We start from the raw sequence: 15,292 nt of genomic DNA on the forward strand, positions 1-15,292 counted from the left end.
CTGCTTCATTTCTCTTCCAGCTGCTTGACAGTGCCAGCTGAGCAAGTCAGTCAGGTGAATGCCCTGGACTCTTACCACACTCTGACACTGAAGCCAAGATCTGTATTATAGGGCCTACAGAGATGTTAAGCTCAATTGAGCTCTACTTGCACTCATTGTTTGCACTTGGCACAAAGGAGGGTACAGAAGTGACCAATGCATTGTTCTGGTAAAGAACTTACGCTCTAGAGATGGTAACCCATTCAGAAGTCATTCTAGTTCTTCCCTGTGCCACTCCAGTACTTGGCATATAGCAGGCAATCAATAAGAGTTAATAAGAGTTTGTGACTGCCTGCCTACATGAATTCATCAGAACACCTAACTGGGGAATGCAGTGTAGCATCAAGAGACAGTGGGTGTATTCTTCCTTACTTATCCACCTGGAAAGTTTCTCCTCTGTTCACATGTCATTTTCTCCAAGGAAGGAAACCCAAAAGGACAAAATGACAGAAAAGTGGATTTCTGGGGAGGCAGCAGGAATCTGCCTCATAGCTTGCTTCCTTCTAACCTGATCCAAGGCTCACCCTGGATTCTCCAGTTAGTTTCACAATCAGACTTTGGATCTTTTTATTTGCCCCTATGCAATCACAGTTTTTATCTGGGCACTGTGGTGCATGCCTGTAATTCCAGTGATCTTGGAGCCTGGGGCATGAGGATCACAAGTTTAAGGCTAGCCTGGGCAACTTAGTAAGACCCTATCTCAAAATGAAAAATAGAAAGGGCTGGCAATGTAACTCAGCAGTTAGAACACTTGCCTAGTATGTGTGAGACCCTGAGTTTAGTCCCTAGTAGTATACACACTAAAAATTAACTTTAAAAAAAGAAGAAGAAATGAAGATTGATACACTTGACTTCTCACCCAAATGGGTAGTGTGCACAACTGGAGCCTTCTAATAGCCTCTCTTTTCCCTCCTGTCTCTCCAGCTGTCCCTGGGACACCCCAGTATGTGGATGAGCAGTTCCTGTCACGCCTTTTCCTGTTTGTGGCCCTGGTGATCATGTTCTGGCTCCTGATTGCCTAATGCCAGGCTCCTGTCCATATCCACGGCAGGTCCTCTGGATTGGTGATGTGCCACCCCTACTCCTGGTGTTTGGCTTCCTGGCTAACCCTGACCTCTGTAAACAGTGGGGTCAGTAACACTTCAAGGAGTCTTGCTCTTTCATCAGAGCTGTGGAACTCAAGACCAGTTGGCGAGTACTCCCAAGTATCAGCACTGCTGTAAACACCTTTCTCTAATCTCAGGCCTTGGTGTTGAGTCCCCACTCATGGGTAGCACCATGAAATCCTGTTCCAGCCAACTCAGCAGGTCCTGACTCTGCACAGGGAAGAAGTGGGAAGAAAGAAACTATCAGAGTGCAATTTCACATAAGTTTTATACAAAAACAAAGGGATGAACCAAATGGTATTTATGAAAATTTTCTTTCATCTCTTTAAATTCCCTTGTTAAGTAGCTTCTGAAGCCAGTGGAACCTGGAAAGCTTCCAGATCCCAGTGCTGCTCTGTCCCCCTGCACCCACCCCCTGCACATCTTCTTCAGCAGAGATATAGAATCTACTGTCCCAGGAAGATCATAATCACAGCAGCTGAAACTAAAATCACTTCATGAATTCACCAGAGACCCAGAGATCCCAAGGTTCTAGGCCTTACTCTTTGGCCCCAGAGAGCAGCTTGAATGACCTCTTCGTTTCCTGGTATAGATTGGCCCTTATGAGACATGTCGCTTCACTCACAAATTTCCCATCAGCTTTCCCCTTAAAACTATGCATCTGCTTCTCTTTGCCAGAGGCAAACAGCCTATACTACTGCTGAAACTGGGACTGCATTAGAAATGACCTGGAGTTGGGCCTTTGGTGGGATTCAGAGCTTTGACACAGGAACAACTGGAACAAGTGGCCCTATCCCCTAGGCCACAGAAGCTCTGAGTACTTTTTCTTCCAGAACTTGCCCAGAGGAAACTGGAGGCTTTATCAAGTCAGCCTAGCTGCTTGTGGAAGACAACCACATCAGAAGCCAAGTTGTCCTTTATGAAGAGGCAGGTTGGGGAAAAACCCATCTGTGAACCTGATTTTGGTGTGGCTTGATAGAGTCCCTTGAAAACTCCTTGTATGTGTGCTAAAACCAAGGAAGCATGTGCCTCCTGATCAGGCAACCTCTAATGATTTGTAAAACCAGGTAGCAGGGCCCAGGGAATCTCAGCACAGTAGCGAAATGTGATGATCTTTCCTGTATAATCCAGGGGAAATGATTCTTCCTAAGTTCTTGTTATTTTTTTGATTTCATAAACTTATTCATCTGAATCTGATAGTAGGAGTGTGGTGCTAGGCAGGTAGGGCAGTTTACCTGGTGGGATAATTCTTGTTCTTCCAGCCAGGCTTCATCTAATTTTCTAGAGACATTGATGGTGAAAGGATATGGACTTCTGCTGGGGCCTCTGGCTCACTTTGCTAGTCCACACTTTCCTGGCTCACCACTAGCAATAGTAGAAAAGCCCCACCTGGTGCTTTTTTTAGATATGGCTCTGCATAATTTAAGGAAACCAAGACCTTGAAGACAATAAGGGAAGCCATCCTCCCTTCTGCATGGTCCCCGACCCTTTCTCCTTTGCACCTGCCAATGCCAGAGTTCAGTGTTTAAACAGATAAAATATAAAGTATTGAGTGATTCGTTTGCTGAATCCACTTGGTAGGAATAAGCCACCAGCTTTACAATGTGCCTGATGGATTTTAAACATTCTTGGGCACCCCCTCAAGAATACTTCTTTAAATCACCTTCTGGAGATCCCCAGTCTCAAAGGCCCCTAGAGTATCTGCTCTAGAGGCAATTGATGGCATCTCTCAGTGCAGTGGCCCCAACTAGTGGAGAGAGAGAGAGAATTTCAGTCAGACAAACAGAAATGGGTTTCCAGAAGAAAGAAAGTTGTGGGTAGGATGACAACTCATTTGGATTCTTTAATGAATTGGAGTGAGCCCGGGAAAACTCCACCAGCAAAGATATTCCAGGAACCTATTGGCAAAGCCAAGTTGGCCATGTGCCCTTTGTAAACTTAATAGGTCCCACTCACCCTCTTCAAGGCTCTGGGGCAGAAAAGCCAACTTGGGACTGTTAGTCCAGCCTAAGAGGACCCATTTCCACCATCTCTCTATAGGCTTACCACTTATCCCTCTGCCAAGGCAGCTTTCTTTTGTATATGTTTTCTGTGCCCCTCAGCCTCCACACTCCTTTCACCTTCGTGGATTAAAACCCAGTCCTAACCACAATCAGAAAATGGCAATATGTACAGTGGCACACCTTGACCAGTCACTAATTTTCACTGTTGTGAAAGTGATTTGATTTAGAATTAAACAAATGATTTTATATAACTGTGAGTTTGAACTTCATGTCTGTGTCATGGGAGGTGAATGGGTGGGGAGTGGTCACACTGGTCTGGCCTCTTGGGAAGCACCTATATAGCCATGATAATGTTCTTGGTAACTAAGGATAAAAGTCTTCAAACAACTGTCAATAATTAGAGATGAGAAGTATGGGCTGGAGGCCTGGCTTCATGTACAGCCCTGCCCAAGGTACAACCTGTCTGACAGGCAGCCCCAGTCCTAACAAGTGTGTTGAATTTCTGAGTTTGCAGGCAACAAACTGCCATGAGGGACCTTGACTTGAAGCCTATCAGAACCTTTAGTATATTTGCTGGTTTTTCAGTGTCAGCTCTACATTTCAGTGTCAGGACAGGTGGGCCTTCAGTCAAGTCCTCTCCCTTTAGCAGGGGGTATGCCCCTCCCTGAGGATCCTCAGTAACAGAGTGTTGTGTGAGGGAGAAAATGTTGAGGTTACAAGTCTGGTGTAGGCTCTCCAATACACCAAAGCTACAAGTAGTCATTCAGAAAACAGCTCATTTCTTCCTCTTAGACATTAATCTAATAGTTACCTAGTTGAACAGTGTCAACATACAGTAGGGGCCAGGCATGGTGGCACATCCTTGTAATTCCAGCAACTTGGGCAGCTGAGGCAGGAGGATCACAAGTTTGAGGCCAGCCTCAGCAATTTAGTGAGATCCTGCATCAAAATAAAAAGGGCTGGTGATGTAGCTCTCTAGTAGAGCACCCCCAGGTTCAAGTTCAGTAGTGTAAAAATAAATAAGCAATAAATAAAATAAAAGATACACTGTATAGAAAAAGAAGGGAGACAACAACAACTTATGGAGCTAATTTGGATCTTCAGATCACCTTTAACTAAATATATTTAAAAGTTATAAGAAAACTAGAGGAATTTGAGCAATGATTGGATGCATGAGATCTGTTAAGGGTTGATGATGATGATGATGATGATGGTGATGATTTTGGGTACCAGGGATTGAACTCAGGGGCACTTGACCATCGAGCCACATCCCCAGCCCTATTTTGTATTTTATTTAGAAACAGGGTTTCACTGAGTTGTTTAACACCTCATGTTTGCTGAAGCTGGCTTTGAACTCACAATTCTTCTGCCTCAGCCTCCCAAGCCACTGTGATTACAGACGTGTACCACCCTGCCTGGCAGGATGATTAATTTAAAATTTTTTTTCACAATACCTTTATTCAATTTATTTATTTTTATGTGGTACTGAGGATTGAACCCAGGACCTCACATAGGCTGGGCAAGCACTCTACCACTGAGTTACAGCCCCAGCCCAAGGGATGATTAATTTTTAAGGTGTGTAAATACATACCTTAGGGAACTTCAAGAATTCATAGGCCCAATAAAATAACAGAATTTTTGTTTTCAGTGGAAAACAACAAAACATACAAAAAGTAGTCTAGGACAATAAAGCTTCTGCATTCCAGTCACCCAATAACCATCAATTCAGGTGTAGTCCTGTTGCATGTATACCCTTTTGATACTGCTCCTCCCCCTACCTGAACTCTTGGAAGCAAATCTCAGTCATATATTATCCTTGCATGTTTCAATATGCATCTCAAAGATAAGGATTTTTTAAAACATCCCAAGGGCTGGGGTATAGCTCGGTGGTAAACCATTTGCCTATTGTGCATGAGACTTTGGGTTTGTTTCCTAGCACTACCAAAAAAAAAAAAAACCTACCATTTATATACATTAAAAATTAATAATCCCAGGCTGGAGTTGTGGCTCGGGCAGTGTGCTCGCTTAGCATTCATGAGGCACTGGGTTCAATCCTCAGCAACACATAAAAATAAAGACATTGTGTCCACCTAAAACTAAAAATAAATATTTTTTAAAAAAATTAATAATCCCTTAACAGGTCTCATATACCCAATCACTGCTCAAATTTCCCTAGTTGTTTTGTAACTTTTTATATAGTTATTTGAAGGTGATTTGAGGATCCAAATCAGCTCCATAAATTGCTATTGTTTTTCTCACATTTCTTTTACAGTTTATTTTTTATTTATTATGTATTTATTTTTGCAGTACTAGGCTTGAACCCAGGGGTACTCTACCACTGAATTACATCCCCAGCCCTTCTTATTTTTGAAACAGGGTCTCACTAAGTTGCCAAGGCTATCCTCAAACATGGAATCCTCCTGCCACATCCTCCTGAGTCTGGGATTACCAACCTGTGCCACTGTTCCCAGTTACAGTTATCTTGTAAAGAAGCCAGTTAAATACAGAAAATTGGTTGTAATATTAAGTCCCTCAGGCTGAGAGACTTGGCTCAGACTCTGCACACCCCAGCAAAGAGATGGTGGGGGTGCTGCTTGAAATTGAGAGGCCGGGAGTATTCTCTATAGTAACAGAGCCATTTCCGTTCCTTTTGTACACTGTGAAATAACAAAGCATGAAAAGCAGAAAGAAGTGAATATCACCACCCATTCCACTGCCTGGCAGGAAGAGCCACCATGTATGGAAGAGTACCCATCTACATCTAAAGGCTTGACTAGATTCAAGTTTGATTTTTTTTTTTTTAATAAGACTGTGTCTTCAGTAACAACATACACTTGTCATATCTTATCAGGAGCTATGTAATAAATCTTGTAGTTCCTCTTTAGGATATTAGCAGCCATTAATGATCATTGTATAGAACAGCATGTCCAATAGAACTTTCTGCATTGATGTAGATATTCTGTATTGGCACGACCCAGCACAGTAGCTCCTAGTTATATGTGGCTATCAAGCACATGAAATGTTACTAGTGGACTGAGGAACTGAATTTTTCCATCTCCATTTTCTATAGTTTGATCTTTATTTTTTCACCCACCTTAATTTAAATAACCACATGTGGCTATCATACTGGAACAGTACAGATTTATATTAATCAACAGGGATTGCAAAATGATAAAATAACAATAATGTTTTTAGAGTTCAGAAACAAGACCACTTCTGGGCAGATAGGGATAATGAAATTAAAACATGGAGAACTGTTGTAGGAGTGGCAGGAAAACACAAGGACAAAAAGTGCTCATGAAAAAGTTATGGGGTGAAGGAAATAAGGAGACAAGGCTGCAGAATGAGAGGTGTAGTTAACTCACGAGGGCTTAGGTTGGTCTTCATTTTGTAGGGAAAGGGGTTGAATGTTTCCAAGCAGGGAACTGACAGGATCAGAAACATACTTTTGGAAGATTAATCAGTCCATCTTAGGAGGAATGACTCAGATATGGGAGAAACTAGAAACTTTAGTTTGAAGTAAGTGGAAGAAGCAACTGGAAAATCCAGCTGGGTGCCAGCAGACAGTGCCCTTTGGGTGGCAGAAGCTTGAAGTGGTTTTGTTTGCATGTTTGTTTGAGACAGGTTCTCACTATGTTGCCCAGGCTAGCCACAAACTCCTGGGCTCAAATGATCCTTCTGCCTCAATCTCCTGAGGAGCTGCTACTACAGGTGCATGCCACTGCACCTGACTTAAAGTGGTTTTCAAGGTCTAGATCTTCAAGATTCTAGATTCAAAGAGTTGATTGTGAATCAGCCAGCAGGACTGGCCTTGGGCACTGACCAAACAAAACTGCTAAACTGGACACATGACTTAGGTGCTACAAACCCAGTCAACTTTGTCCCTGTCCTGACGGTTTTCTATAATCAAGGTCCCCTAGAATTCACAAGTGAATTTTTTGTTCTGTTTTGTTTTTTGTTTTTGCAGTGCTGGGAATCAAACCCAGTGCCTGGTCCATATTGGGCACTCTACCACTGAATATCATATCACCAACTCCACAAGTGATTTTGGAGTGGTGTTTGGGTCCACATTGGAACGATACCTTAGTTATATCATTTCTACACATAGGTATACCCTTCGGTTTACAGTTTTGTTTTTGTTTGTTTGTTTATTCCAGCAGTGGGGACTGAACCTGGGGTGCTTTATCTTTACCACTGAACTACATCCTCAGCCCATTTTAGTTTTTATTTTGAGACAAGATCTCACTAAGTTGCCCAAGCTGGCCTCAAACTTGGCAATTCTTCTGCCTCATTTTCTTGGCTGGAATTATAGTCATGTGCCACAATGCCAGGCCCCTTCCTTTACATTTCAATTTGCATTTCTTGAGTTATCTGAACATCCTTTAAAGGAAATTGGGTGATTTGGCTATACCAACTACCCACTGATGAAGTTCATGAGGCATGGAGGTGTGGAAGAAGTGAAATGAGAGAGCAAATGGGGAGAAGAGGCAGACATGGGTGCCTCATGGGGCAGAGGGACAGGGAAGACACCCAGGGGGTCTTAGTTCTAAGACTGCTAGGGCCCTAATGCCTGGGAAAATACATTATAACCTCTTTTCATGTGTAGGGTGGATAAAATCCCTGCCTGCCTTTTTGGGTGAGTTGGCTTATCAGAAGAGTCCCGAGGATTCCTGTCACCTTAAATCAAGACACAATCTTGTGTTTATAATAGTCTGGCTTTCTCAGAAACCATAAAACTGACTGACAAAGTGGATTCATAGGAGTTAAGGAAAGTAAAGCACAGTCTTCCTCCCCCATCATGTTATGCAACCAGGACACTAGGAGTCACCTGCTATACCCAGAGAAGAAAAATATGACCTGCACCTGGTTTGGCCTATACAGACAGGGTAGGAAAAAAAGAATTGTGCTCAATTTTGTTTATGAGAGTTCTGGGGCCAGAGACAGCTGGACTGAACTTTGTGGCCAAGGGTCTGGGTAAGGCACAGAATCCATTTCCCTGGTCTCTAACCCTACCCCTTTTATCATCATTTGGACATTTTTCCCATGACCTAAATTTGATTTAGGGAAATAACAGTTGCCAGTGACCCATCACAAGAGAATCAGATGAGAGGGACATCAGGGACCTATGTGGCCTGCCTGTCATCACATGGAGAACCCAAATCTCCCAAACCCAGTGAAGGAAGTGTCTGCTGTCCTCTTTGTGCAGTGCTCTCTCCTCCACAATGAAGATTCTAAACTAACAACCTTCAGGGCAATCTAACACACAGGTGTGTTTCATTTGGCCTACATGGTATTTTAAAAGGTTTTTGTTTTGTTTATGGTACTGGGAATTGAACTAAGGGTTCTCTACCACTGAGCTACATCTCTATCCCTATTTATTTTTGAGAGTTTCTTGCTCAGTTGCCCCAGCTGGTCTCAGATTTGCAATCCTCCTGACTCAGCCTCCAGCGTCACTGGGATTACAGGTTTGTGCCACTATGCTCAGTTTAAAGTTTTTTTGTTACCAACATTTTAAAAAGTGGGAATTTTGCCAGGTATGGTGGCACACATCTGTAATCCTAGTGACCCTGGAGGCTGAGGCAGGAGGATCATAAGTTCAAAGCCAGCCTTGGCAACTTAGCTTACTTCTGTCTTGGCAAATAAAAAGGGCTGAGGGTGTAGCTTAGTGGTAGACTGCCCCAGGTTTCAATTCCTGATACTGCAAAAACAACAATAAATAAATAAGTAAACAAAAATAAAAAGTAGGAACTTTAACTTAAATACCTGGATTTTGGGGCGTGTTTTGAAACTGAAGACCTGGCAATAGCAGGTCAGCATTCCAGCAGAGCACTGCTCTTCTTCCAATGGGGGCATGAACACTGCTACATTATGCTGAGCTCTTTTTTTGTGAGGGGTGATTACTAGGGATTGAACTGAGGGGCACTCAACCACTGAGCCCCAGCCCCAGCCCTTATTTAGAGACAAGATCTCACTGAGTTGCTTAGCACCTCACCTTTGCTGAGGCTGGCTTTGAACTCAGGATTCTCCTGCCTCAGCCTCCGAGCTGCTAGGATTACAGGCATGTGCCACTGCACCTAGCAAGCTCATTTATATGCAGCCTATCCTCTGTATTTATGGTTCCACATCAATAGATTCAATCAACCCAGGATCAAAAATATTCAGGAAAAAACTATGCCTTTACTGAACATGTACAGGTTTTTTTCCTTGTCATTATTCCCTAAACAACACAGTATAACAACTATTTTATAGCATGTACATTGTATTAGGTTTTATAAATAGAGATGATTTAAAGAACATAGGAATTGTGCATAGGTTATATGCAAACACTATGCCATTTTATATCGGGTCTTGAGCATCCAGTGATTTTGGTATCCGGGAGAGTCCTGGAACAAATCCCCTACAAATACAATGGAAGACTATAACTACTTGGCCTTGCTAAGGATCTCCTCCTGGAATGTTTATTAGGCCACCTCCATACTGCCTTTGTCCTAGAAATTACTTATGTCAGCTTAGGATGGTACAGAGAAGTGGTTTCTCTGAGCTAGAAGTTTCTAAAGAAGTCAACCCTCAACCTCCTTCCACAAAGCTATTTCTGGTTTAGACCTGACTTCCCCATATTCATATTCCTGATTCCAAATCCTCTACTGGAAAGAGCATTCGTTCTACTGCGAACCAAGTGAACTGGATTCCCATCCAAGCTGTGCACCTAATGAATGGAGCCATTCTGAAATAGTTGAACTTGTCATTTCTGATCCTCAGCTTTCCCCATCTGTAAAATGGAGAAGCTGGACCACATAAGCATTGAGAGACATTCGAGTTGAGATTTCGGACCTATGCAGGATCACCCTAGGCAACTGGAGCAACGAGAAAGGGCGTCGCTCGCACTAGGGGACGCCAGATACGCAGCCCAGCTGAGTCAAGGGGCAGGGCCTGGCCTCGAGGCGGGGCGTCGGCAGGCGGGCCCCAGTGCCAGGTGGGGTTTGGTCCTCCCCGGGAGCCGTAGGCGGTGCATCTTGCTCCCGCCTGGGGCAGAGATCCTCCCTCGCCCAAGGTGGCGGTGGGAGTTCAGGGGATCTACTGCAGCGCCAGTCTCCTCTAAATTTCCGCGCCCCCGGGACCATGGCTACGCTGGCGGGTAAGGAAGGGCTACGCCGCCCCATCCTGCCGATCTCTCTGAAGCCTGGGCCCAAGGCGCCTGAGGGTAACCAGCAACCTCGGCGGGGTGGGGGGGGGGGGGTCGGACTGATGAAGTCCTTGTGGTTCCGAGGTTCTCAGGATGATTTGGGAGGTGGGCACAGCGCTCCCTGGGGACTTGGAGGTCTGGGGTTCCGGCAGTTGAGGGTGGGGGATCCCGGAAGACTGAGGACTCGGAGCGGCGGGCGGGTTGGGCAGCTTCCTGCAATGTGAAGTCCACGGAGGAAGGGATTCTGGCTATGCTAGGGGTCTAGCTGTTTTGTGGGCATTTGGCGGGGTCAGGTCACCAAATCAAAACCCTTCCCAAGGAAGTTAAGGGGCCAAGGGTTCCCTTGGAACGGGGACTCCGTGGAATATGAGGACAGGATCCTCTAGGTTTCAGTACAGTTAGGAGAGGCAGAGTTATCCCGGGTTCTGGGTTTTCTGTGGAAAATGGAGGAGGGTATGACTTCCCCTCCAAGACCTAAGGCTTCTAGAGGCTGCCTTGGTTCCTGGGATCTCTTGGATCCTAGAACTCTTTGCAGGAAATAGAGGTGTGTGAATTTCACAGACTAGGGGCAGAAAGAGATTGGACCATTCTTCCTGGCTTCTCTGCTTCAGGCGGTGGGGAAAGCAACCCCCCTGGGGTTCCAAGTTCTCCTTTGGACTCACCAAGTCTCTAGAAGGATGTGGCCAGACATCTCCTGGAAGAAAGAGTTGTCTAAGGGTAAAGGGTAGCATCAGAGTTGGGTTAGCTGATCCTGCATCCTCCTCTCAGCCACCTCACACATCACCCTGTAGCTTCCTGCCCTCTCTGCTTGCGGGTTGGCACCAGAAACCTTTTGTTGCCTGTTTCCCAGCTACCTGTGGGTAGCCCAGTCTCTGCAGTCTATGAGGGTTAGCTTCCAAAAGCTTCCTGGAGAGAATGGGGTGGGTTGGGGGGACTGAATATCTGCCCCTGCTTCCTGGCTTTTGGCCTGTGGACAGTCACTTCCTCCATCCTGAATACAAGGACCAGGCCATCAGTGGGTCACTTCCTGACCATGGGAACATTGGATTTTCTCCTCATTGGTGATAATGGGCTTCTGGAGAAAGAGAGCTGGGGTAGAAATGCCTACTGTCCCTTCCTTTAATTTTTTTTTTCTTTTAAATCTTCCAGAGTTCTTCAGCTTAAATAATTTCCAGTGACTTTTAAAAAACCACTATGTAATGTAGGTTCCTGATTTTGAACTTTGATTCTCAGAAACTTGTAAAAGATTTGAGCACAATAATTTTTGTTGTTGCTTTGTGGTGCTGGAGATTGAATCCAGGGCCTTGCTCATACAAGACATGCTCCACCACTGAACTACCCCCAGGGTGTGAGAGCAGTCTTTCCCCACCTCCAGATTGAACTCAGGGATGCTCTATCACTGAGCTACACCCACCAGGCCTTTGGGGTTTTGTTTGTTTGTTTTTTGTTGTTGTTAAATTTTGAGACAGGGTCTCACTAAATTGCTCAGGGTGGTCTCCAACTTGCAGTCCTCCTGCCTCAGCCTCTCAAGTAGATAGGATTACAGTCATGCACCACTGCTCCTGGTTCCTGAGTATAGTATCTTTATCAGATTTCCTCTGAGAGAATCAAAAGACTGTCTAGAGATTTTATGTATCAGTTTATATATTATTTTATTCATTCAAATAATATTTGTTATATACTTCTTTGGCATACATTTGGTTAAGTGCCGAGGAATGTGGTGATGAATGGAAAGGATATAGTCCTTGTCTTTGTAATACTTCTATTCCTAGAAGTGGACAATAAATAACTATGGTAATAATTGAGATAAGTACAATAGTTGAGAAAAACAATTGAAATGAATTCTTTACAAGTGCATCAGCGCCAGGAGCAGTGGCACATGCCTTATAGTCCCAGTGGCTCCGAAGGAAAAAAAACCAAAAAACATAGGTCTGGGCCATGGCTCAGTGTCTTAGTGTCCCTGATACCAAAACATAAATTAATTTAATTAAATAAAGGGTACATCAAGGCCTAGGGGTGTGAGTAGGGAAAACTTTAATAAAAGCAAGTATATGCTGACCCCTGAGGATAAGTAAAAGTCTGAAAAAGAAAGGGCCAAGAACATTCCAGGCAGCCAGAACAGCATGAAACACCCCTTAGATGAAACTGTACAAGATGTCTTTGAGTAGCTAGAAGTCCAAAATGAATTTTTTGGGGAAGGAGCTGGGAATTGAACCTCAGGACTTCACACATGCCAAGCAAGAATTCTACCATTGAACTATAGCCTTAGCCCAAAAAGTGACTTTTTTATGAGTGAGGAGACTAAGACCCTGAAATTACTTTTCAAAGTTCCATAAGCCAAATACATGATCAGAGTTCATATTTCCTGAACTTCATATAACTTCAGGTTTAGTGCTTCATCTTCTTGATATTACAAACAGCAGAATGAGGTTGCCTAGAGAGTCAGAGAGGAAGTGGGGTTTAAATTTTTACCTGTTATTCTGTTCAAACTATGTTCCAAGACACCTTAGATTCCTCTTGTGTAACAGAAGACTCAACAACAAAGAAATCAAATATTTACTGAGTGTCTGTGATGTCTACCAGACCGGGTTAGGCCAAATTTTACCTCATAAATTTTAACAAATGCCAGAGCCAGGAGAGACTTTTGAGATATTGTAGTCTCTTTGTTTTACATTTGAAGAAACTGAAGCTGTGGGGAAAATGGACTTGTCCGGGGTCACTCAACTAATGGTAGAGCCAGGACTAATATAGGTCTTCTCCAGTGCTCTTTATGCTGCTTGTGTTCAGTGCTGCTTGAGACATGAATTCTGGCACATAGTATGCCCTTAATAAATATTTGTGAAAATTGTATAATATATGTTTTTGCCTTTGAGAAATTCACTGTCGAGTTAGAGTAATTAAAAAAAAAAAAAAACAGACAAATCAAGACAAGGTATTGTAAGGCTGGTATGGGATAACATTATTGAGTTTCAAAAGTGAGGGAGAATTCTGTTAATATATTTATTCCACAAATATATATTGAGTACCTACTAGGTGCCAAGCACTTCTGGCCCTGGGAGATACAGCTGGGAACAGATCCAGTCCCTATGGAATATGTGCTCTGGTGGGGAAAGTAAGTAGTTACAGAATATGTTTGATGCTTATATTTTTACAGTAGTAGAGATTGAGCCCAGCAGTTCTGTATCACTAAACTGTATCCTCACCCATTTATTTATTTATTTACTTACTTATTTAAATTTTTTTTTAGTTGTAGATGAACACAATATCTTTATTTATTCATTTTTATGTGGTGCTGAGGATCAAACCCAGTGCCTCACACATGCGAGGTAGGCGCTCTATCACTGAGCTACCACCCCAGCCCCGTTTTCATTTATTTTCAAGATAGGGTCTCACTGAGTTAGCTGAAGCTGACCTTGAATTTGGGTTTCTCCTTCCTAGGCCTCCTGAGTAGGTTGGATTACAAGGCATGCGCCATCACACCCCGCCTTATGCTTGACATTTTTTAAGAATAGCAAGGTATCCAGGGTGGCTCCAATTTCAATTAGGGAATAGTTCTCTTTTTTTTTTCTTTCTTTCCTTCCTTCTTTGCTTCCCTTCCTCACTCCCCAGTACCTCAGTTATTCTGAGTACATGCTATATCCCCAACCCTATGAATCTGAGAAGTCAAATAGGTTTTAAAAAGTGGGAGGGATGATAATTTAGTAAAGAAACTGTAAGAGTAGGATGAAAGGTAGTCAAGTTTCAGCCTCCTCATTTGAATTGATATATGTGATAGAGTCAAGGATTAGGAGTTGGGGGAGTTGTAGGAAGCAGAATGTAAGGCTGAAAGGGTGGGTAAAGTCACACTGTAGAGGGTTTAATGCCAGGCTGAGGACTGTGTAATTTTCCGGTCTGCATTAGACACCACAGGTTTATTCAGAAAGTCATGATGTGGGCCTAGGGTACCAATCTGGAGATGGGTACAGTGGACCCTTAGGTACATTGTTAGTGGTAGCAGTAGAGAAGGTAGCATAGGAGATGCCCCATGATATGGACAGGGCAGGGTAACTTGGATGGATCTGTATAGGATGGAGGGACCATAATATGATCCAAGAGAACTATAAAATTTCAAAGCTCAAAGGGCTCTATTAGGCTTTCCATATTCATAGTAGATTCTCTGGATCTTCTGGACACTGAGCTAATTCCCAGCTTAGGGCTGGCTTCTGATCTGGGAAGGAAACTTGAGAGGGCTAGGTTTAAGGGGCATACTAGGGAGGGGTAGGGCCCATCCCCAGGCATCACTTTGGCATTTCAGTGAGAGGACCTAGAACTATAGTAGTCTTATGCAAGTCCATCTTCTTTCTTACCCTTGGCCTTTCTTATATGGTAGCAGGAATTACTCTTTTATCTACCAATTTATATCCAATAATGGCTAAAACATGAAACCATTGCCTGCTTATATTAAAGTATTTATTGAACCCCTCACCTTGTGTGATCTTTCTACTTTTAATTTGTTTGATCAAAAAAGAAAGTTTTTTAAAAAAATTTTTTAGTTGTAGCTGGACACAATACCTTTATTTTGTTTATTTTTTATGTGGTGCTGAGGATCGAACCCAGTGCCTCTCACATGCTCAGTGAGCACTCTGCCACTGAGCTACAACCTCATCCCCAGAAAAGAAAGTTTAATCTGTAAAGACATAGACTTTGGAGTCTAACTAATATTACTAATCCTTATCTCATGGGATCTTTGTATTCAATTAATTTATACTTGAATAGTGCTTAAAATATCATCTGGCACATAGTAAGGATTCAAAGTAGTTTTTAATCATGGACAACAGTTAGAGAAATGCTATATGAGAATGTACGAATTGAGCAACTAGTTTTATGATAAACAGATTCTTTGCAGGCCTTCCCCCAGATAAGAAAGTGCCTACTCATTCCTAGCAAAGTCCGCTTATGGTTAGAAGTAGGAGCCTGAAAGA

At 43.2% G+C, this 15,292-nt stretch overlaps 2 protein-coding genes across 6 annotated transcripts in view; both read left to right on the forward strand.

Annotated features, from left to right (window-relative positions):
* Positions 1–3,399, forward strand: part of Rnf185 (ring finger protein 185) — a 35,474-nt gene extending 32,075 nt beyond the window's left edge. For all 3 annotated transcript variants that reach the window (XM_071615411.1, XM_071615409.1, XM_027953411.2), the window contains one exon: positions 964–3,399. In XM_071615411.1, coding sequence (XP_071471512.1) covers positions 964–1,061 — 98 coding nt within the window. In that variant the 3' untranslated portion in view covers positions 1,062–3,399. The remainder of the gene's footprint in view (positions 1–963) is intronic.
* Positions 3,400–10,108: 6,709 nt separating this feature from the next.
* Limk2 (LIM domain kinase 2) overlaps positions 10,109–15,292 on the forward strand; it is a 67,828-nt gene continuing 62,644 nt past the window's right edge. For 2 of the 3 annotated variants that reach the window (XM_027953384.2, XM_071615433.1), the window contains exon 1: positions 10,110–10,283. In XM_027953384.2, the coding sequence (XP_027809185.1) occupies positions 10,268–10,283 (16 nt within the window). In that variant the 5' untranslated portion in view covers positions 10,110–10,267. Of the gene's footprint in view, positions 10,284–15,292 lie in introns of all 3 variants that reach the window. The other variant, XR_003585190.2, reaches the window with a different exon arrangement.

Source organism: Marmota flaviventris, chromosome 1, assembly GCF_047511675.1.
Source record: "Marmota flaviventris isolate mMarFla1 chromosome 1, mMarFla1.hap1, whole genome shotgun sequence".
Lineage (NCBI taxonomy): Eukaryota > Metazoa > Chordata > Mammalia > Rodentia > Sciuridae > Marmota > Marmota flaviventris.